The sequence below is a fragment of the Leuresthes tenuis genome, unplaced genomic scaffold (assembly GCF_036924035.1).
Source record: "Leuresthes tenuis unplaced genomic scaffold, fLeuTen1.0.hap1 SCAF_24, whole genome shotgun sequence".
Taxonomy (NCBI): Eukaryota; Metazoa; Chordata; class Actinopteri; order Atheriniformes; family Atherinopsidae; genus Leuresthes; species Leuresthes tenuis.
The window spans coordinates 13,350,615-13,372,974 of NW_027325378.1; the positions used below are offsets into that span (position 1 = coordinate 13,350,615).

General features: G+C 39.0%; 2 protein-coding genes across 2 annotated transcripts in view; both read right to left on the reverse strand.

The window, feature by feature from the left end:
* Positions 1-415: 415 nt before the first annotated feature.
* eloca (elongin C paralog a) lies at positions 416-3,299 on the reverse strand. The gene is made up of 4 exons (XM_072378755.1): positions 3,210-3,299; positions 2,659-2,686; positions 2,341-2,484; positions 416-888 (listed from the first exon to the last, which is right to left on the reverse strand). Exons 2-4 carry the CDS (start codon positions 2,660-2,662, stop codon positions 698-700), a joined length of 339 nt encoding a protein of 112 aa, XP_072234856.1. The 5' UTR covers positions 2,663-2,686; positions 3,210-3,299; the 3' UTR covers positions 416-697.
* An 8,172-nt stretch (positions 3,300-11,471) lies between these two features.
* jph1a (junctophilin 1a) overlaps positions 11,472-22,360 on the reverse strand; it is a 32,423-nt gene continuing 21,534 nt past the window's right edge. The window contains exons 5-7 of the mRNA XM_072378346.1: positions 15,229-15,968; positions 13,971-14,067; positions 11,472-13,775 (exon numbers count right to left, since the gene is read on the reverse strand). Of these exons, the coding sequence (XP_072234447.1) occupies positions 13,987-14,067; positions 15,229-15,968 (821 nt within the window). The 3' untranslated portion in view covers positions 11,472-13,775; positions 13,971-13,986. The remainder of the gene's footprint in view (positions 13,776-13,970; positions 14,068-15,228; positions 15,969-22,360) is intronic.

A 22,360-nucleotide genomic window follows, 5' to 3' on the forward strand; every position in this document is an offset into this window, starting at 1 on the left:
GCGATGCAGCTTCATTTCCCCTTTTACAAAATACACAGGTTGATAACAAATAGTTTTTCAAGGACACTAAGCAGAAAACAGAACGAAAGAGTACATCCATTTTAAATTTATCCCTTTTAGGATGTCTTTTTTTTTTTTTTAAATACTTCTCTCTTATGCGTTGTACTAATGTTACCAAAACTGATGTATTTCAGTGTACATACTTTAGTTAATATTATCGGATTAACAAAAACATATACCATTTATTTAATCAACAGTAAGCCAGGTGGAATTTTTTTCTTATTGTCCCCATGTCCCAAAAAGGTGCACTTTCTTTTAATAACTCCATTTCCGCTTTCTGTTGCAGTATTAAAAGTGTCAAAGTGAAATTTAAGTCAGACGCAGTTTCCCTTGGAATAAAAGGCTGGAAACAAAGTGCTCACCAAATAGGTCTTTATTAGCATGGAGAGGTGAGGAAAGATATCTGTGGAGGAGGGCACAATCGCCCCGTTCTTGGCCAGCCATTTTCAAATGACTCTTTTCTTCTTCTTTTTTTTTTTTTAAATTTCAAGGAAATGACAGAAAGCACAGAGCAAACAAAAGAAAACAAACAAAAAAAAAAGAAGATGATGAAAACTGTGTCTTATGAAGCAAATGGCAAAACAAGTTAAATATTCAAAAAAGAAAAGGTTTAAGTGTTCACATTATCTCGGTAACTTTAGCAATCCAAAAAGTTAGCAGCCATGAGCAGTTCCAGCGCAATCTCCGGAGCGATGGGGAATTCGGGTATTTCTGTGGAGCTGTTGGTGTAACGGACCTTGTAGGTAAAATACATGCAGACCTTGGACAGGACGTGAGACGGAATCTCCCTGAAGTTCACTTCATTGGTTTCGTTCTCAGCAAATTGTCCTGCGGGTAGATGGTTGCAGCACAAGGAAGGCAATCAAAATAAAGAAACTCAATCCCCTGTACATTTCATTTACACCACATGCATTCTGGGTCTGTAGCCTGTTTAAATGTAGGAACAGCCTAAATGTAAAAGCTTCGATGCTAAGAAAAGAATACAGTTTGCTTTAGTTATTGCAAACGTAACTCAATTCACTTTCTGTTTATTGACCTCATCAAATCTGCGAATGATCGGCCGATACTGATCATCTCCAGGTGACTTATAACTGAGCAGATAATTCGCACTGAACTGCTCGACCACCACTTTAATGCTGATTATTTATTTTTTTCTCTCTAACTGATAACAAAGCAAGCCACCAGCATCAAATGCTAAAAAAAATTAAATCTTTTCATTTCTAGAAGACGTTTGCTTATTTGGAGGTAGGTGCCAGCAACACGCTTCATAAAACATTGGAACTGGCGGCATGTGCAAAGTTGGTGGAATAAATAGCATGCAAACAGTTGGGTTTAATGGTAACAGGTCAGTAACGTGACTTGAAATAAAAGGCCTGCCAAAGAAAGGCAAAGATGAAGAGAGAACGGGGGAAAAAGTTCAACAAATAATTATAACCAAAGAAATATGCCAAGAACATTGAAATTTCATCATCTACCGTTTATGATATGCTCTAAAGATACAGAGAATCCTGAGAAACTGCAGTACATAAGGGACTTGGCTAAAAAACAATATTGGCTGGCCAGGACCAGGCCCTCTATGTTGAAATTTTTTTTATTTTAAAAAGTGATTTTTCTGGCACTCAGGAACACTTCTCAAAACTACTGTCAGCGTTGCTGAATTTGCAAATGCCAGTTAAAATGCTACACGGCACTAAGGGAAGGGGGAAAAACACAAATCAGAAATGCTGCCGCATTCGATTGCGGTGCATTAGATCAATTAGTATAGTAACTGGCACACGACTGCAACGTCTGCTACCATCCAGACAAGAGTCTTTTTCTGCTTAGGAAGCTTCTTAACCGAGTGAAATATCCATTCTCTATAAACGAAGGGGAGGAGCTTCAGCGCTTCCTTTATTGCCTTCTCTTGCATAGGAGACACAGAGGAAACGTTTATAAAAGAAAGGAGATAATTCCTTACCTTCCTTCTTTATCAAACAGGGATTTGTGTTGATAAATATGAGAACAGGAGCACATTTAATTTCTGTGCTTTCTTTCTGTCACTCATTAAAACACACCTTTATAATGATGTTATTTCTCATTCTATAATTATACAGCTGTAGTTTCAGTGATGCGGACCACGGCTCAGACAGAGCGTAGACGGGTTTCTAATACAGCTCAGTCGACTGAAAGATTTTTGAGGGGTTGCCATGACGCCTAACTCAGCTCTTCAAGTTAGGCATTCTAATTCTAAATAAGAAAAACTAAAATGCTTTCATTAGTAAATAAGTTACCCCTCCTCACCTGGCCCGCTTAACATGGCTTTAATAGTTCCAGATGTCAAGGCGTGTTCTCTTTTCACAATAAATTCATGGCCATCTGAAGAGATCAACTTCACATACATGGCATCTGGCCCTTCACAGCCACCGTAGGTTCTCTCCTCGCCATCTGTAAAGCAGCATATTTCAGAATAGGTCCAAGCCAAATACCGCAGTACCATAAATAAAATATTTCGTTACTTAATAGCTTTAGGACAGTTACAGAAGAAACAGCCAATTTGTGAAATGACAAATAACATTCATTTCCAGGAAGGTACTGTGGAGCAAACATTAAATTTCTCACCCATCCTTTTTCGGGATTTCTGTTAATCCTGAAAAGGAAAATGAAACAAACAAAACATCAGATGTATGAAAGACCGTTAACTTGGTTACAACAGAAAGACCCTCGAACATAAAACGAAGTCAAGTCGGCCTGACATTTGTTGACGTCTAAACTGTTTATCGGGAGTCCTGGGAATTAATTTCACCATCGGCTAGGCCTTTAATTTTCTTAAGTGACTTTGGACAATCACGTTAAGTTTCGGCTACATTCAGCACACAACTGAAATACGTTCAACGCTGGATCTTGTTGAAATAAACCAAAACGTCTTTATTTGTAACTCTTCCGCACCAATCTGATCCTACGTGCAATACGGTTGTCGCCCATTTATTTAACCTTTAAAATATTTTTAAGTGAGATCTTGTTAGCTGCGCTGGCTAGCAAGCTAGCGCATTTCCAATCAACCGCTCCGTTTTTCCATCGAGTGCTCCCCGCTTGAAACGTGTAGCTGATGATAATCCCGGTACAACACAATACGAGATAGTATTTAAGGGCAACATAACAACGTTTCTTACCACTGCGTAGTGAATCTGTGGCGGAGATTGTATTTCAGCTAACGTTAGCAACCAAGCTCTTGATGCCCGGAACTAGTTTGTATGTGCACCGGTCCGCAAAGAAAAGGATTCCGTAGAAATTCACTTGACAAGAAACAGCCCACTCTGCGTTTTTCCCCACTCACTAATTCTACATGCTTTGTGGATTAAAGAAAATAAAATGACGTGAAAATACAAATCATATACAAGAAAAAAAAAGCTGAATGATTTCAAGATTTCTATTCCACATGAAAGAAAACATTTATTAACAATAATGTTTGATAAGCAAAAAAACAAACAAAAAAATGACAATTTTTAATGTATTAACGTATAAATCTACCACTGTCGTTCATAAGTATAACACATTTAGGTAATAGAGTAGTGAATGAGTATCTTCATTTAAAATGCTTTGATTAAGAAATGGGATGACTCTTCAAATTTTTACATTTTACACCAATCAAAAGGCCATTGTGCTGTTTATTCTATAGGGGGCGCTTGTGGTCAAGATTAACCTCATTGACAGCCTCCTCTTGCTGTGATGAACGAGAGCAGGTGCTTATGGGACATGACAGAGACATTTTGCTAGGCCATAAATCTAGGTTCACCAGAGAAGGCATGTACCCTGCACCCTTATACATTCTCCAGGGTTCACTCTGTAAAAATGAACAGGTTCATCATGCAGTTCATTATTTTAATTTTTAGAAAGTTTGGTTTGGCAGTTATGTGAGTAATTGTAATGGCACTGGTGTATATTATTTCATTTCAAGACAAACTAAAATACTCATATTTTTAAACATTATTATTTAGATTGTTTTGTGTATTAACTCTCACCTATAAAGAAATAAAGTGATGCCTGTGACGCCTCAGGAACTGTTGAGAGAAAGGCCCGTGCTGTAGTCATGGTTGGTTTAGAATGTGACTTTGCCGTGATCCTGCCTGAAGTTGTTTCATACAGGAAAAGTGATGACTGTTGAAATTTGAGGCTTCCAAAAGGACACAGAGTTATCTGAGCTGTGACACTGAGAGTAGAATAGTGAGCGTGCCTGTAAATTGTGCCGTTTGACCCAGAGGTGGTTTCTGACGGAGTGCAGTGCTCCTCGTGCATAAGGGGGATGAATTTGAATAGTGTTTCCCCTTATTCTGTTGTTCTTTTATACGATGATATCTTACATAGAAACTTTTATTCTAGCTGACTTCTCTGGCCATTTTTGTGTCATTACCCCGGCTCCTTGCTGCCACGGATATCAGTGAAGACGTATCCTTGACAGGTGATATCTGAGCTGGTGTTTGTTTTACATTAATACCAGGTTTAGCAATGCTGTCAGTTTGTGTTCCAGAAAGTTCTAGCAACCTCTGTGACTCACTGTGTTACTTGTTGAATCTCACACACACCCGTGCAAAACCAAAAACAATCACTGACCTTCCAGTCCCCCATTACAGCATTAGTACTTATGATCAGAGTGGGTGGGTGGCGGCAGAAGCTTTGATGTCTCTCTGATACGACCCACCCGGCTGCAGCTGCTCTCAGCTCTATTTTGGGGAAGCTGCTGTGGGCCCTCCGAACAGGGCTTCCTTAACACACACATAAACACGCAGTACATGCAAGCACCACTTGTCCTGCCAAGCAATATTCAGAATCCCTTTTAACAAATCAGTCCTATGTTTTCTCAGATCTCACCTTGTACTTACAGACAGCACACCCTCGGTTAATGCTACAATGTTAAGTATTAGACCATAATTAAAACGAGGTCTTAAAACTGGTTGAATATAACCTCAGATGAACAATACATGATATACTTTATCACTGTGTCGTTGTCTGTGAAGCAAAAACTAAGCCACAATTCAAAGCAGCGTTTCAGAAACAAAGTACACCTGAAGATTCAATAACTTGCAGAACCACTTTTGCCCCATGGGGCATATTTCCAGAAGTCTTGTGGTTTATTAGATCCAGGTTTGCAAAATTAATTTGCGCTGTCGACTTCTGCTAGATTGTCTTTTATTACAAGCCACACTTCTCTAGTCTTTTTCTAATTGATCAGACTGTGTATTAGACTGAACTTGCAGAGACATCCACTCCTAGGAAGGCTGGCAGCTATCTTGAATGCTTTCCACTTTTGAATCATCTTTCTCACTGTAAAATGATACAATACAAATCGTTTCAGAGTTTAATTTAAAAATACAAATAAGATCATTGCTGATGTCTTTCCTCTGTGGCATTGTGGTAAGGACCAGAAGCATTTTTTGCAATGTCCTGATACCTCAGAACTGAAAGAGGGTGTACTTTAATTTTCAAAATCATTTGGTCAGGTGAAAAGTCTCTTGTCCATTTTTATACCTTTTAAATGTTTGTCTGGCATCGCAGAAGTTTAAATCTTGCACGTCGAATACAGTTTATAATTTCACAGAATAATCTCATTTTCTGTTTCTTAATACCACCCATCCGAATGTCATCAAATCGGTCAAAAGTCAACTGATTAGATCATTCTTGAGCTTGGCTTTGATAAGGAAGCCCTGAATTAAACCAGGTCAGAATTTAATCAGAATATGGAACAATGGGAGCGAAATATCATTAGGCATTTCTACCCTGAAAGGCTTGTCACAATGAATTTGAGGGTTCTGTTCCTTTTGCCTGCAGCCGTACGCAGCGCCCTGGACATCTCATGTTGGTCCTAATTTTATGAATCTCTGCTCGGGAGAATAATTGGTGAGCCATGACAAATCGCAAACACCACTGTCTCAATGAATGAAAGGTAATCTTATGCAATGTGTTATCAAAACAACGTTTTCTCCTAGATTTATTAAGAAGATTAATTGTATTTCATATCATGGAACAAAAAGTGAATTATGTGGTAATTCTTGGTGAATTTAATTATTTTAAGCTCACTCATTCTGAAGCTGATCAGGCCCTTATTTAGCTTCATATTTTAGTTTGTCACACATGATTGAGGTTTGGTTGTCGCATTTCTGTCCCTCATGTTTCTGGCACATCGTGATGGAATCTTTTTATGTTTTTGAGAAAAATACAAGCAGGATGTAGAGTTGTTTATCAAACAGATGCAACCTACTGTATAGAAATAGGGGCTGCCTTTTATGTGTTTTTTTTAAGTTGTTTTTTAACTTTACAACCTTGAACGTAGCGGGTCAACACACTGTGCTCACTTTTACAATCTGATAACAGTAAAATCTGCAATACAGGGGTGTTTTAAAACGTGTGCCACCATTAACACTAAGCAGTTGGCTTACAAGCAAAGATTGAAATAGAATAAAATCAATCTGGCAAGTCTACCTCCTCTACTCCGATCACAATGAAAGTTTCAACAGTGGACGAGACAACTATTTACATTTAATAGCTTTAGGCTATGCATTACATTGAGGCCTTGCTTGTTTGAACTAAAATGACTCACCATACAGGCCACGAAGAAAAAACCTTGCACCATAACTCACATGTCACTAAATAAATAGGACATGAAAAGTATTGTGCATTGTACCACAGATAATAGTTTGCTTTAAGTGACAGAGAGTGACAGGTTTGTTTTATAACAGAGATTTGTTTCTGTTTGTGTAACAGATGATGCTATGCTAAGCTAGGCTAGCTATGCAAGGCACGGAAAGGGGATCTGCTTAATACTGATGTCTTAGCAACAGTTTTGAAAAACGCTGGCCACTGATATCCCCCTCGCTGCTTACAAGCCTTAATCCAATTTTAGAAGCACAACCAACTTGAGTTTTACTCAGAAGGTGGAGGCTTGGTCTCAGAAAGAGAAGTTAAATATACTCATGAGAAACACTTGTTTTTAACCTGTAAAGACAGCTATAAGATGTCTACATGTCTTAGTCAGTCTTCCAACATCTAAATGAAAAATAATGTTCATGAAGCTGTGTTTATACACGTCTAACCGAAACCAACTAGCACTAGATTTACCAATTTCAGAATAATTTCTTTTAAGATCAGCTGTTTGATTCCATTTATAAACTGTGGATTTAATGGCTTAAAGTTAATTGTAACATGCTACGGTACAGTGAGCTGGATTGTGTAACGGATCACATTTGGTAAGGTTTATGTAATGAAATATCAACACATAAGTAACTATATCTGCCCTGATCACATAAATAGAGTGTGCTATTTGCTGATCGTTTATTATCAGGGATGACTGATTCACTTAAGCAAAGTGCTTTTTAACATATGGACAGTTTGGCTGAATATTTTTTGCTCAACATTAACATTATTAAAGATGAAGACTTTGAAAAACAGCTCCTTTAGAGATACATGAGCTAAATTATTCAAGTGGCCTTTAATTAAATCTCAGCAACAATGAAATCCCACACAAAAGAAACACCAACGCACATGATGTAGAATTAATAAAGTACAGCTGTAGTTTGTGCCCAGCACTACCTCGGTAAAAGTGATTCAATCAGACCAGGTGCTAATACTAAAAATATAAAGACCAGGTTATTTGTGAGGGAATGTTTGAGGCTGCAAAATGTTTCAGAATAAGATGCAGTATTTTGGATGGTGATGACATAATCCAAAAATAATGAAATTAGATTACTTTTTTGTTATTCACTTATTTATGCCACTAAAATGAAATGGAATTTGTACTCAGCGACTGTTTGGAGGGTTTCTCTGAGTATATGATCTGATGTCTTCTGTACCAGGAGGCAAAGTAACACAGGAAGCTGGAGTCAATGAGGCTGAACACAATTGTCTTTTGTGGAGAATAGTCTTTAATTCTGTGCACACAGGACCACACAGCTTACAAAGATGGAAAACAAAGAACAAAAAAGCCAGTTCCTTTTTTTCATACCAAGATATACATGCAGAGCAACACATCTATCATCAGGTTATGTTTTTAATTAAACATATGGTTTATTTAAAGGACTCTTAGGGGGCTGGCCAACATATACACATAAAGTAAGGTAAGATATAAGGTAAATACCATAAATCTCGGTGTGGTGCAAAGCATGCAAAGCATGAATCAGGTCTGGCGTCCCCAAACATACTAATAACAACTATAATACCAATTCCAGAAAAGTTAGGATGCTGTGTAAAACGTTAATAAAAATAGAATTAGATGATTGGCAATTCCCAAGAGTCTGGACGCTAAACTGACCTGCCCGCAACCCAGTTCCCAGAAATATAGACTTTTGTTAAAAGAAGAGTGGATGCAACACAGTGATAAACATGAGCCTATTCCAAGTTTTTTCTTAGATGTGTTCCACTGAATTCAAGATTAGCAATTTTCTTTTGTTTTTCTGAACTCGTTAAATGTCTCGGTTAAAGCATTTTAAATAGGTTCAATGTACTATTTTGAAATGTATTTTTGACATCTGCACATCATTGCATTCTGTTATTATTGATATTTTACACGGTGTCCCAACTTTGTTGAATTAGGCTTCTAATTATATATATGCATTTATTGTCAGAGTTACCTTTGCAACACATTACATATGCTCATAATTATTATGTTATAACACAGCATTTGCTAACTGTTGTAGCTTCTTACGAAAGCTTTATATAGTATTATAGATTGATATTATCTGTTGTTGATATCCAACAATGCCAGTGCATTACCTTTAGATTACTTTTCTCTTTAATCGTTGGCTTCAGCACAGTCTAAAAATGTGGTGGTTACCATCATTTTGTTAAAAATAAGTGTCCAAAATTGTCTGAATTTTTTTTGTTATAGCAGGTTTTATTCACAGGAGGACTCTCCAACTGAACTCCAAATGCATTCAAAGATGAAGAGCCCAAATCACTGATGCTTCAGCAGAGAATAAACATAACAACAGGAATAAATACATATTTATGTACGCCCTACTAGTGTGTTTGTGGATAAATGAATACATTTCTAAATCATTTAATTACAGTATTATGGTCGTGTTTTATCTTTTGCTCACACATTAAATAATAGACTGACTATTTTCCCTCTGGATAAATCCCTTTCTTTAATAGCTGTGGCATCTTGACAAACACTATGAACTCGGGATGTGTTCATCAGATGGCAAAGGAGAAGCTATTGAGATCATACACAGCCCAAATAAAATACCAATGGCAGACATGCCAGGATCTGCTTTGCTGTTGTAGCCCATGGTCTTCTTGTTCAGTCGCAGGTACATCCATTTGAAAAATAAACTGACCGTAAACATTATTCTTTGAGACTCTCCCACGAGATGAGAACTGTAGCTGTCACTGCAGTTTGTTGAATGGCCTATAAGAAGGCAGGCCCCACTTAAAAGGGTCTGGTTTATATTTGTCCAAGACGGCTGGTGCAACCAAATCTTTTCCAGCTTGCTGTGCCATATTAGAATAGTAACAGATATTCTATACTATTACTGACAAGTTCAGCCTCACTCACATGGAGGTTTTCAGTGCTCTCCAGAATATTCCTTTTAGAGCCAAAGAGTCTGAGCAAATCTCTTAGAAAGCCTGTGATGCTTTTCCCTTAATTGTCCTCATTGACATAAAAACATTTTCTTTGAGGAAAACATTTCTTTGAATTTTTGTATTTCATTAAGGCAATAATGAATAGAATCAATGTGATCTTTCACAAATGATGAGGGTTATATTTAATGTATATATAATATTATAATATATATAATATATAATATTTAAAGTAATGGCATAACACATACTTTCTTTTCATAATACATATCCAATTGAGTGGGAGAAAATTTTGAATAAAATGCACTGTGTTCAGTGGAAAAAAATGCACTCTACCAAATGGTAAAGCAGGTCATTCAGGAAACCAAGTTTTAATTTTTCTGAGCAAACTGGGTTTAACACCACAAAAGTGTGCAAAGTGAAACAACACCTGCAGGTTTTGTGGTGTCTCCTGGAGTTAGGGCAGAGGGCACAACGACCGCATGACATGCTGTTACTCATCCCAGGCAGGTGCCGCTGCTGGTGTAACCCGACACTAATCCAAGGCCGATCAGCAGTGGAAACAGTACGAACTGACCTGAGACAAACCGGGCACCTGCCCGCACTTATAGCACTAATGCGAGACCCCGACTGAGATGCTTTGATTCCACGCTTGCCCCCCCCCCCCCCAGATCTTATTAACATATAGCCACCATTTGACTCAAGAAGTGAACACGGAATTGGATTCTAAAACATAAGACAAGAGGAAATCCTGCTATCAGTCAATTAAGATCCATTCGTAGATTTTTCACCAATGATTTTTTTGAGTAGTGGATGAACTGATCTCCAAAAGGCATAAAGCTAAATATTAAAAATGTTCTAAAACATACTTTAAGCCATATTAATGAGATATTTTTGTGTTACACAATTTCAGATTGAAAAATTAAAGAGGCAAGCAATCTAACTTTTCAAACCTGGACCCAACAACCAGAAGCTGTGGGCTTTTCTAAGCAGCGTTCGAGCGTTCTGAAATGAAATAGCTGAAAAAATAGGTCCTGTGAAAGGTTAATTTATCTATCTATTTATTCTTTTAATAATTTTTGTCTTTTGGAGAAAAACGGTGCGTAATTTAACCAAAAGACTTCATCTGTTTAGCTCGGAGGTGGGTCAGTCATGCATTGGACAGGTGTTGCTGTCAGGGCCATGTGGATGATTTCACTGGTCGATGGAAGAATGGATCCACTGAAATACCATAAACTCCTTGAGAAAAACATCACACAGAGTGTAAAAAGAAAAACAGATTCTTAAAAATAACTTGAATCCATAATGAGCTACCTCAAGAGGCACAAACTGAAGGTTTTCTTGCAACAGCCCCCTGCCCTCAACTTCATGGGAGAATCTCCCTGAACTAAGAGCCCCTTTACAGCAAGAGTGACCAAAAATTCAAGAACTGAAAGTCATTCAGATTTAACAAAACGTTCTCACCTACTGTCAAAGGGTGTGCCACTTTGTCCCAGTCCTGTAGGTTAGTAAAGTACCTTTGTGAGTTTTATGAAACAAATCCTCATGTCAGAGGACAGAAATTTTGGCAAGAATGCCCAAAACTCTTCCCGTCCCTCTGCACGCAATACTTTAATAAGTCTATTTTTGTTCGTTTCGCAACGATTGTTGCAAAAAAGGAAAAAAATAATCTACATACAAACCTTTGAAACTGCACGGAGGGTAGAAAGTTATGATCCAAATGGCGAGAAGTACCAGAAGAAACTGAGTTTTGTTTAACAAGGCATAATATCTTTATTGTTATACACATAACTTCATCTCCAAAGACTTTGCACAAATCAGTGGGGTAACATGAACCTTGAGATATCAAAAATCTCCCTCAGTTCCTTGTTATTTCCTAAAATCCTCTAACAAGTACATCTGCCTTTAACATCCCCAAATGGTACATACAGTATGACCAATTAGAAATAAAGTATTTTTCCACTGTCAAACATCATCATATGTGCATTACATTACCAATTACAAACAAGTTATATTCATTGTCAAAATACAGGTGTGCAAATTGTTAGAAAAATACCGACTCATACCAGATTCTGGATTGTGCTCTGTAAAAATCCTTACAAATAGTATATAATAATCTATATATAAATGTCTCCAACATGCAATGTTGCATTTCAAAAAAATATCCCATAAACTGTTCTGTTAAACCTTCTAAAATGCTAGTCCTCACCTTTTTATTGTCTATACAATATATTCAGTAAATTTCAGTGGTTAGGTTTCCAGTAGTTTCGTGGACAGTTTGCAAACATCAAACTGGCTGAAGAATAGTCTAAATGTAACGCGCTGCTCATTTTTTAACCAACAATATGACCAAGCTAACCTTCAAAACAGAACTGCAGCAAAGAAAACCTAGACGTATCAAAGCCCTTTTTTAATGATGACCAAAGTTCACAAACACGTCAGTTGTACAATGAATAAATAATCAACCTTGGTAAAGGTGGCAGTAAATGTCCACCGTATAAATAACCACCTTGAAAGTCAAAGAAACCCATGCCATAACTGCAACAAAAACTACAAGCAGCTAAGATGATGCAAGTTAAAAGCATGATTTAGGTGATGACAACAGATTATTCCTCACACAACAGAGTTAAGACAAGGATGGCATCACTTTCCCTCCCCCCATTCCTCATCTTTTTTTGAGGTAAACAGTAGCACTGTTAAAGACTTCTAAAGGCATCTCTCCTTCTCCCTGGAGCCACATTCCCCATGGTCTCAACCTGAATAAACTTCCACTGTCCACAAGATCCAGTCTCATACGCATGCAAGCACTGCCGGGCCTTCTCAAGCAGCTGTGTGAACTGCGTTTTTTTTAGTTTTTTTCATCTTAGTGGTGTAGTGAAACAGTAAAAGCAAAAGAATGGAGTGAAGAGATTCAAGCGAAAGGGTCTAGGCATGTATAATGAAATAATTTCCTTTCTTATTTCATAAATAACATAAGACATTTATCATTTCACTCTGACAGAGCAATCTGGCTTTTAAAGTATGAACCAAGTTCCTCATCACAATGCCTGTAGTCAATTTGCGCCTTCTCACAAAACCAGCCTACTAAATTTATGTGAGTCTGGAAAAAAGAAGAAAAGAAAACAGAGAAAAATAATTTTTAGAATAGTAAAACACCCTTTTGGCAAAGTATATTGTAAGCCTTTTGAGAAAAAAAACAAAAACATATTGCACTTTCAGTAACACGGATGTGTAATGTCAAATTACAGCTCAATTGTTAGAAATGAGTAAAATTCAAATAAAAAGGGAAAAAAACTAATTTATTTACTCATTCTGTGAAGAGATTTCTACAAGCGTTTGACTTCAGGTATCCAACATTCAGAGAACAACAATGAACAAAAAGCTACATGAGAACAACAAACAAACGAAAACAAAATGTTAAAACTGTACCATGCACGGGGAGTGTTTCAGAGCAGTGTATCCTGGATTACAATGAAAGGAGCTTCAGAGAGCTGCACTGATGTTTGGGTTAACAGAGTAAGACTGGCGAGTGACCGTGCTAGCACTGACTGCTGGCAACGGCCGTGCCCAGTTTCCTCTTGCAGAGTGGCGTGAACCCCCAGAAAAAACCCCTCAAACACCCGAGCCCCAAGCCCTCCCACCCCTCGGCCGCTCTGGGGCTGGGCTCACATCTCCCCATCAAAACGTCAGATGGCAAAATAGAAAGGCAGCTGTTTGCTCCCGTCATCTAAAAGTGCATCTCCACACTCCTCCAGCAAGGTCCTTCAGCCCACTGCTATCTCTGCCAAGGCAGTGGAAGTGGGCTACAGAGACCTGTGCTTGGATCAGCACACGTGTGGGTTTCAATAACTTCTTTTCTTTTTTTTTTCTTTAGAAAGTGTATGTTTGGTTGCATTTTTAAACTTTTTTTTTCTTTTTTTTGTTTTGAAATCTTACTAGACACGACATTTCACTTTCAGCTTTTAGAGAAGCCAAAGGAGTGCTAATTCACATGGCTGGCCCTAAAAAAAAGGGCCAAAGACAGGTTGGTACTAGTGATGCCTCCTTCCTGATTCTCTTCGGTGTCATGCTGATTCCTAAACACCTCCGGCCACCCCCGTGTCTCACTGGCGCCATTTTCACTTTTCAAGGCCGGTGATGCAACTGTACCAGTTGCCATGGTTTCACTGTAACGTAGAACAGTTTGGATTTAATTGGTCCCTTGTCACATTTCAGATATACATTGTGACACACCAGGCACAGAGGAGATGTGCAAAAAGGACAGATTCAATAATTCATGTACTGATCACTGACTTTGGGTGCGATTAAATGTCAGCTATAATAACGTAAATACACATAGAGATGTATATAAATCAACTCACCTGAGAAACAGTATCATCATGTCAGAAAATGGACAAATATAATTGCAAGGCCAATATTCAACAGCATTACCATAGCAACAAGGATTGAGTTAGGACCCTGCAAAACAACAACAACAAGAAAAAAACAACAGCAACAAAAAAAAATTATTTATCTAAGATCAGGTATCATAGAACAACACTTGTTGAAACACATGTTTCCATGGGAAATGTAATTCTACAGCTATTAGCTGATTTCCTTAGCATATCTAGTAGACCTGGTAGTTACCAGAATCACTATTACACAGCACAATGTCGACTCAAAAACTGCAATTTCTTTCTTACAGTGAATTTCATAAGCATTAAACCCTCTCCCATTTCTATCTCTTTGCTAATCTAAGCTAAGCTAATAACATGCAGGATATTTAAAAGTGGTACCCTAAAAAAAAACAACCCCTTGTCTACTCTCCAAGGATGTAGGCACTTGTAAAGAATGAACCTTGCTCTCCCTTACCACAGCGAAAATCATGACAATAGATGTACATGTGTTCAATTTATCTTTTCACAAACTGATATGGGATATGGATTACCTTGATATTAGTTGATATAGTATTACTTCGTATGTTGATATACATCTACTGAAAAAGCATTGTTACAGAGATGGATTATATGTCTACATGTCAACACGTACACACAACACATATGCTGACTGAAACCCTAAAAATGCTCTGAAGTTATCCTACATGGGTTCGTCAGTAAAGTCCTCCTAACATCCCATCCTCCCTCATGTCGGAAGACCAACAGTGTATGTGGATGAGGTTATAAATATCTAATGGATGTCAAGTGGATGTCCCTTGTTTGTACCTTGTACAATGTACCTTGACATTGATTGTTCAAGTCTCAGGAACTCTACTGGAAAGACAGAACACCATCAGAACGGTATTGGTGGTGAAGAGAAATATACTACACTTTAGGGTTGAGAGCACTTTTTATTGCTCATCTAACCATTCGGTGACTACTTGCACTCAATGGATGGAGGCTTTGTCTTTCCAGAAGAGACCACTCACATCTGGATATACATTTTTCACCACAGGTTAAAGCTGATTGTGAAATGTGTTTGAAGTGATCTAAAAGCAAAATGTCTTATACAGCATAACAGGGATACCACACCCCGTCTGTAGGGTTCAGGGTCTCAGGTTTTTCCTTTTCCTGTCACCTGTCTGTAAATTTGTATTTGCTATACACCCGTTCTAACTCTAAGTGAGAGTTTGCTGATACTTACTGTTTCTTCAGCGCTCTCTGCAATCTCCATGCTGGCTTTCTTTGTGTCTGCAAGGCTCTTTGGCTTTAGGGAATCCTGCTTCCTGAGTTTTGGGTCGCTCTTGCTCTCTCGTAGGGAGGGTGGCTTAGGAGTAGGGGTGGGGGTGCTCATCGACTTAGGGGGCATACGTGCCAGGGCCAGGGCACTGGGCTCTTCTTCGAAATCGTCAGGTTCTGGGGGTGGAGGACCCCTCGTGGGGGCTTTGACATAATAACTGTGGTATTCACTGTGGAGCTGGCCATTGACTGGAACTGTTGGAGGATATTGAGCAGGTGCAGGTGCAGGTGCAGGCGTTGGGGTAGGCGGCTGAACCTTAGCAGGTTTAGGTGGAGCCTCGATGTACACATTAGAAGTCTTGGGGCCATCAGTGACGGACACCCTTTCTTCTTTACTCAGCTTCCTGCTCACCCGCTCTTCCTTGGGGGCTTTATAACTTGACTTCTCTTCTTTGCTCTTCTTGCGGGACGGTTTTTCTTCTTTGCTAGTTTGGCGGGTGATGCTGTTGGTGATCAAGCCTTTCTTCTTGCTGGACTCTGGTGAAGGGGGAGGTGTGGCTGCAGGACTAGCCACAGGAGAGTGGGGAGGAGTGGTGCCTTTGCGGTAAAAATGTGGAGAGTCTTTTGGGGACTCCTCTTTCTTTTCAACAGGGACCTCTTTAATCTCCACAGGCTCCTTCAACAGTTGTCTTATATAGTCAGGTCCTGAAAAGGTGAACAAGATCCCACGTTAACATGGCAGGTAATAACAGATAAACTGATAAACCTGGACACGTGTATAAATCCAAGGTGATATGTCATTACTATCAAGTAATATAGAAAGTAACACTGAAATTCTGAAATGTCAAAACATGTAACACTGAGACATAGGTCAGTCCTGTCTTAAGATAATATCAAGCCCTGAGACATCTACAAATGCTATTCTGACATTTTTGGTCCAGCTAGTGTCCAAAAACCCATAAAAGAAGAACAAACAAGCCTTAATTGTGATACTTGGCCAAAGAGTTTCCACGTGGTCCACATTTAGACCGGAAATATATTTCTAATCGAAGTCAAGCTTTCAAATAAAGCATGAATGAATTAACATTATAGATGTATCTATTCAGTAAAGAGTAAGAAAGGAGAAAGAAAGAAACTGACTGACTAATGCAGGATTACAAACACTTTTTCACAAAGGAAGCATCTGCCACAGGCTGGTCTTTAGAATCAGTCATGCACTTTCCTGAAAAACACCTTTAGTTCCCTGAGGTGTATCAGTGATACCTTGAGGTCCAGGAATACCAAATACTTAATTGAAACACTGCATATAATTTTTTTTTTTTATCTCAGCCTCATTTCTTATTTCCATGTTTTAAAGACACATTACTGTGCAGTTACTCTGATTTGTTTTGCAAGTTCTTTTTTTTTTTTTTTCAAATAATCCTATTCACCCCCCACCAGAAACTCATTGACTCACTGATTGCACTGAAAAAGGGGTTAATCTCAGAGATCAGTCTGAGGGATTTTTGAGTTGTCTCATACTGTATTATCCATGTCAACTATTAGGCTATGTTTGCGCACTCTAGTTCAACAATCACTTCTTTGAAAAATTATGCAAATATCAAACCCAGAGGGGATGAGAGTACTCACACCCTTAATAGCATAAAATGGTCTTATTGTGGAAACTTTGGGACCTGGGTACTCTTAAGCCCCAAGCATTTTTCAGCTGCATGGCATTCCTAATTTGTTTCAACCAATAAGACCCACTACAAAGAGACAGGGGGACATCTAAACATCTGTGGGATTTAGTATATCTGCCGGGCTTAATTTCACACCATAGCTCAATAAGAGTTAGGACTCCATGGGCGGGTCTGAGTGATTTCCCTCTGTTTGGGGACAGATGCCTGTAAAGGGTTCCAGGCATTTTCTAAATGATTCTGAGCACTTAAATGACCCCAAGCCTTACACTCAATGTGCTTCTGCACCCTTTAGATTCTTTGCTATTCAACATGCGAAACGTGCACATATAAGATATATACAACGTATAATACAATACGAATTGCCTGGTTGTTTTGTGGATCTTTGAGATATAGAGCACGCTTCCTCTTAACAAGTGAGAGATTTATTAGATGTACTCAACCAAGGAATCTTGCCAGGTCAGCTGGAACGTACTGGGACTCAGTTACCCAAATGGTTGGGTGTTTCTTTCATCTGAACATTGATCAGCTGGGCTGAAGCCCTCTAAAGAGGGACATTAAAGTAGGACGTGGTACTAATCAAGACATACTCAAACAGGGAAATAGATGTGAGTTTCAGCATTCTGAGAATTATTTCTGTCATTTGAGTTTGACCTCAGTTCACTTGTGACATGTTTCTGCTAACACCACTTTGACTCTTTGAGGTTATTAGACTACAAGCTTTTGTTTAAGCTGCAGGTTGCCAGTTCTGCTCATATTAATCCGCAGCACATTTTCTGCTCTAGTGCACTTACAGCAAACCACGCACACTTTCCCTCTCTCACACATGCACACGATCATGCACCCATACAAAACACAATGAATCAGCAGATCAGCTGTTTGCGACCCAGACTAACTCCTCCTGACCTAAATATGAGATGAACAGCATAAAAAAGAGGGAGACTTCTCTAAAACCTGCTTGTGTGTCTGAAATGTATGTCTGTGTGTGTGTGCACACTGGGGGGGAAGGAGTACAGTATGTGCAGTTTTCACATCTGTTGCCACTGCACATCAGACTAGGCTCAGTTGAAGCTTTATAGGGAGGCAGGAGTCTATAATCCAGCATTACACAATAAACCACAGAGTTGAAAGAAAATCTTTGGTCAAATAGGGAGCTTTTCTTTTTTTTTACAACTTGACACTTGTTTTTCATGGAGAGCTGACAACTTGCTCTTGTTGGTATATGAATGTGGACAGGTTTCATCTGCTGCCTTGTCAGATGCACAGTGTACAGTCACCACTGAGAAATATGTATCCACAGGCAAACTGTTGACTTAAGTGTTTTGCTTGGGTCGACATGTCAAATGAAATAACATCAGTTGGTGGTGAAAAGCATTTTCATTGTCCATGTTTCTGGTGACGAGGATTAACTCCTCCACCAAGCAGCAGCAGAGGTGAAGATATGTTTTGGTTTCCTTTTCCTCGTTTATCTGTCATTCTGTTGTTAGGGAATTTCACGAAACTCTGTGAAAATTCAGCGACTGGTGAAGAAAGAACCTGTCATTTTTGCCATGAATCTCTTTCTTAAAAACAGTCGAACATGGGTCTTTGCATTCATATAGTATTTTCCACTTAGGCTATGCGTAACTGTGAAAATCAAAAGGTTTTCATGAGGGTAAATATAAACAACATAGACCGCAGCTGTTTTACTTTTGCTGTAAAGTTGGAGAACTTAAAATGGGAGTCTGTATTGACTCAATTTTTAAGCCAGGCCCAACTGGCACATCATAGAACTGCAGTTTTTTCACACTTGCATGTTTGCTTAATTTTCCAGTCTTTGAAATATCTGCTTAGTGTTGTACCCCCTAATAAATGCATTAGTCTCTTCTGTTATATATAAGAATCATGACTCAATTTGTAGCTTTTTAGATGTTCTCTTTCATCCTCCTACTCGCACTAGCAGATGGGCAGGAGGAGCTGTTATTGTTGGGCCAGACTGCATTCACAACAGTTGGTTACATACATCCTCACAGTCACACATAGACATATATACTGTACATTTAGACTCACACATGTACTAATTTCATTTGGCTGTGGCCAGTGACTGAATATAATCAGTGTCTTCCTGCGCTTTATTTGCAAGTTGCCACATGTAAAGGTTAACCTAGAAGGCAACACGTACCGATGTGTAATTGAGGGAAACATTTCATGCATGCTTAGACGAGTCAGAAAGCCTATTGATGAGGAAACAGCAAGAAGCCAGAAGGATTGTTGCTATCTGTTCAGCCACGATCTTACACAATATTAATGGAAGCCTGACACAGTGATACAGTTATATGAAAAAGTACACCTTAAAGCTTGAATGTTTTAGGTAACAGGACATAAAGAAAAATAAAACACCCGTCCTTACCATGTCTTGCAATTAGATAAATACAACTCCAGATGAACAGCCACTCACACCATATCACACTATGTTTCTATTTATTCATTTCACAAAAAAAATGCAGAGGCAGTGTGTGAAAAGCTCAATACACTCTGTGATTCAGCAGCTTGTAGAACTACCTTTAGCAGTGATAACGTGAAGTAATTGATTAATCGTATGACATTATCAGGCTCTCACATTCTTAATATGGGATTTTGTCCCAGTTTTTTCTGGTTGAGGTCTGGACTTTGACTGTACCCCTGCAACAGTTTGATTGTTCTGATGTCTTCATTATCAAGGGGCAAATGACAAAACTGGCTGGAATCAACGAGGCTGGAGAAAATTGTCTTTAGTAGAGAGCTGCTGTACTGTCTCTGTGTTTTTTAGATCAAAGCATGTCACAGACACCTCATGAAGACCTGGAAATTGTGTCAGCTTGTGAAAAAAGCTCATAATGTGCCTCCGTTAAATATGTCTAAATCAATAATCTGTAATATGATAATAACATACAGAATGATAGATACCAAGCATTATAAACGTTCCCAAATTGATAGGCAGCATGACTTGAATTTCCAGGATCATTGCTGATGTCATTCGTCATTGGCAACACCTGAATACTCAACAACAAACTGGGAAAACCTTCTCCTTTTTATAGAGGTGGTCACACTTGATTAATCAGGTGCATTTGATTATCAGCACCTCGTTGCTACTTACCCTCTTAACTCCCATGGAAGCAGTAAGGGTGTGCTTTGTTTTCCACACATGTCTTCTACATTTTGGCTCAGTTTTTGTTCGTCAGTCAATGACACAGTTTAACGTGTCACGTGTTGTTGTTCATCTGAGGCTGTATTTACCTCATTTCAAGACCTGGTGAAGATCAGTGGATTTTTCATTATGTTCTGACACATAAAACCTTAAAAATGAAAGCGAGTATGCTTTCCTCTTCACATGACTGTATGTCATTACAGGGAGGTTACTATTTTAAAAGCTGGGACAGATGGAAAATGCTTTTGCAATCTGGAAAAAGATTAGGTAAGCTGCTTCTCAAAACAGTTTATGTTCTGTATTCCTGAAAGTCATGAGAAGTTTTTGCCTTACTTAAACTGAAAGAACACTACTGAGTGAAAACTTACGCCACACCTGCTGCTATGAATATACAGTAACACCTGCTCGTGTCTGCTTTGCAGCCCTGACAGGTCCTAGCTTTTATGGCTCCACCTGGTTCAAGTACACCTTGACTGGGTCAAATAGGGCGGAGCAGAATCCTGCTAACTCTAAACCCCCACCCCCTCCTGCAACCGGCTGAAGGAAGGGACAGCTGCTCTATGAGTGCAGGAGTGAGGTCCTCTCAGTGCATAAGGATTTCAGCTATGTCTCCATTGGACCCCAGTGAGCACACATCGGCACCAAATATAGCCCAATTAACGTCACACCACAGGCCACGCCTCGCAAACCCTCACTGTTCCCCCTCCAGGGTGCCGTGTGTGAATCGATCGTAAAGGTCAGGGTCCTGTTCGCTGTGACCCTCTCTTCCCTTTTGAAGCACACACTCCCAATCTTGGTGATAATCTGCTATGAGTCTGAAATGCTAATTACAAACAACAAGGGGTTTAGACCCTTAGTTGTTACCCTACAGGATTTACTAGAAGCTAAGAGATGGGGAGGTACACTACACGTTTGGTAGCAAAGCAGATTAGTTTGGGAAAGTCATTCAAGTACCTTTCTATGAGATTTCCACAGCTGAAACAACTTTGTTCCACATCAGCATAAGGGCATAAAGACAAGGTAACCACAGAAAGGCCCTTCTAGCTTTGTTTGAGAGTAACACAGTTATACCCGGAAGCTGCAAATAGAGGAAAGTGTTTACACTCAAACATGGATAACCTGCCAAAGGACAGAGCATGAAACAACCACACACCAAGACTTATACCACATAAGATAAAGCCTTTCACAACTAAAAATGAGTTAATATTTGTCAAATGGGCTTGGCTATTTGCAGGTGCCAGTCTGGCTTTCAGTTGGACTTAACAGGCAAGCTTACATAACCAAAGGTTTAAACGTTTTGGCTCCGATGTCACCCAGCACTGCACATTATTATGACATCGACCACTCTCTCATTCATGATCTGACTTATAAGGCAAGGACACACTCTGCACAGACTTGTGGACCAGGAGATCACTCTTCCAGACTGCCAGGCATGACCACCGTTTTCCACAACACAAACAAGCCACAGGATGTCTCTGGCCTCGGCTGGCCATGTCTGTGGCTTAGTGAGGGACATGCTTGAATGGGTCCCATTGTCAATCTATTTGTCACCCACTATTTTGTAGTGGCTTTTGGCAAGGATCCAAGGTCACTTGCTCACAGGCCTAAATATATTACACCAAATGGTAGATGCAAGGATTGTAAAGATCTTACACTGTAAATATAAATAAACAGTAAGGGTATGACATGGCTTCACTAACTATTCTAGCCTTTTCAAATAATATCTAAATAGCTGCTACTGAGTATTTCTTTATAAACCGAATATAAAATGAATTCCCTGAATGAAGAGTGAGAAAAAGTTGAGAAAAAGTTAATGGTTAGGAATAAAATATTATCTCTTCTGGTTAGAAACTAATGCATGCTTGAGGGTTTTTTAAAATATTTTTTGGAAGGATGACTATTCTCTGAAAGTAGCCAAAAAAATATATTCTAAATTGAGAACACAAGAAATATGTGAGAACAGTTCATCCTTTTGTGACAGTGCTCTCCCTGTATCCTGATGGTCTACCTCTGACCCCCACCTCCCCCATTACTTTTTATTTATTCAATCATATGAAAAAAGGATGCCTATCTGACTATTTACGTAGTATTATATGTCCGGCAATGCCTCATAAAACTCAACTTACCTTGTAAATGGCCTAAATAGGGTTGAACTGACACCCTACACTGTGAACTGCAGTATGCTATGACAGTGTACCTGTTAAACCTTCAGAAAGAGGAAAGATGAGAACTGCTTGGTGTATGGAGAAGGAACC

Coding starts and splice junctions, on each gene's coding strand:
- eloca (XM_072378755.1), bottom strand. Junction 889..2,340: donor AGCCATGTTAAGCGGGCCAG/GTGAGGAGGGGT, acceptor ATCTACCCGCAG/GACAATTTGCTGAGAACGAA.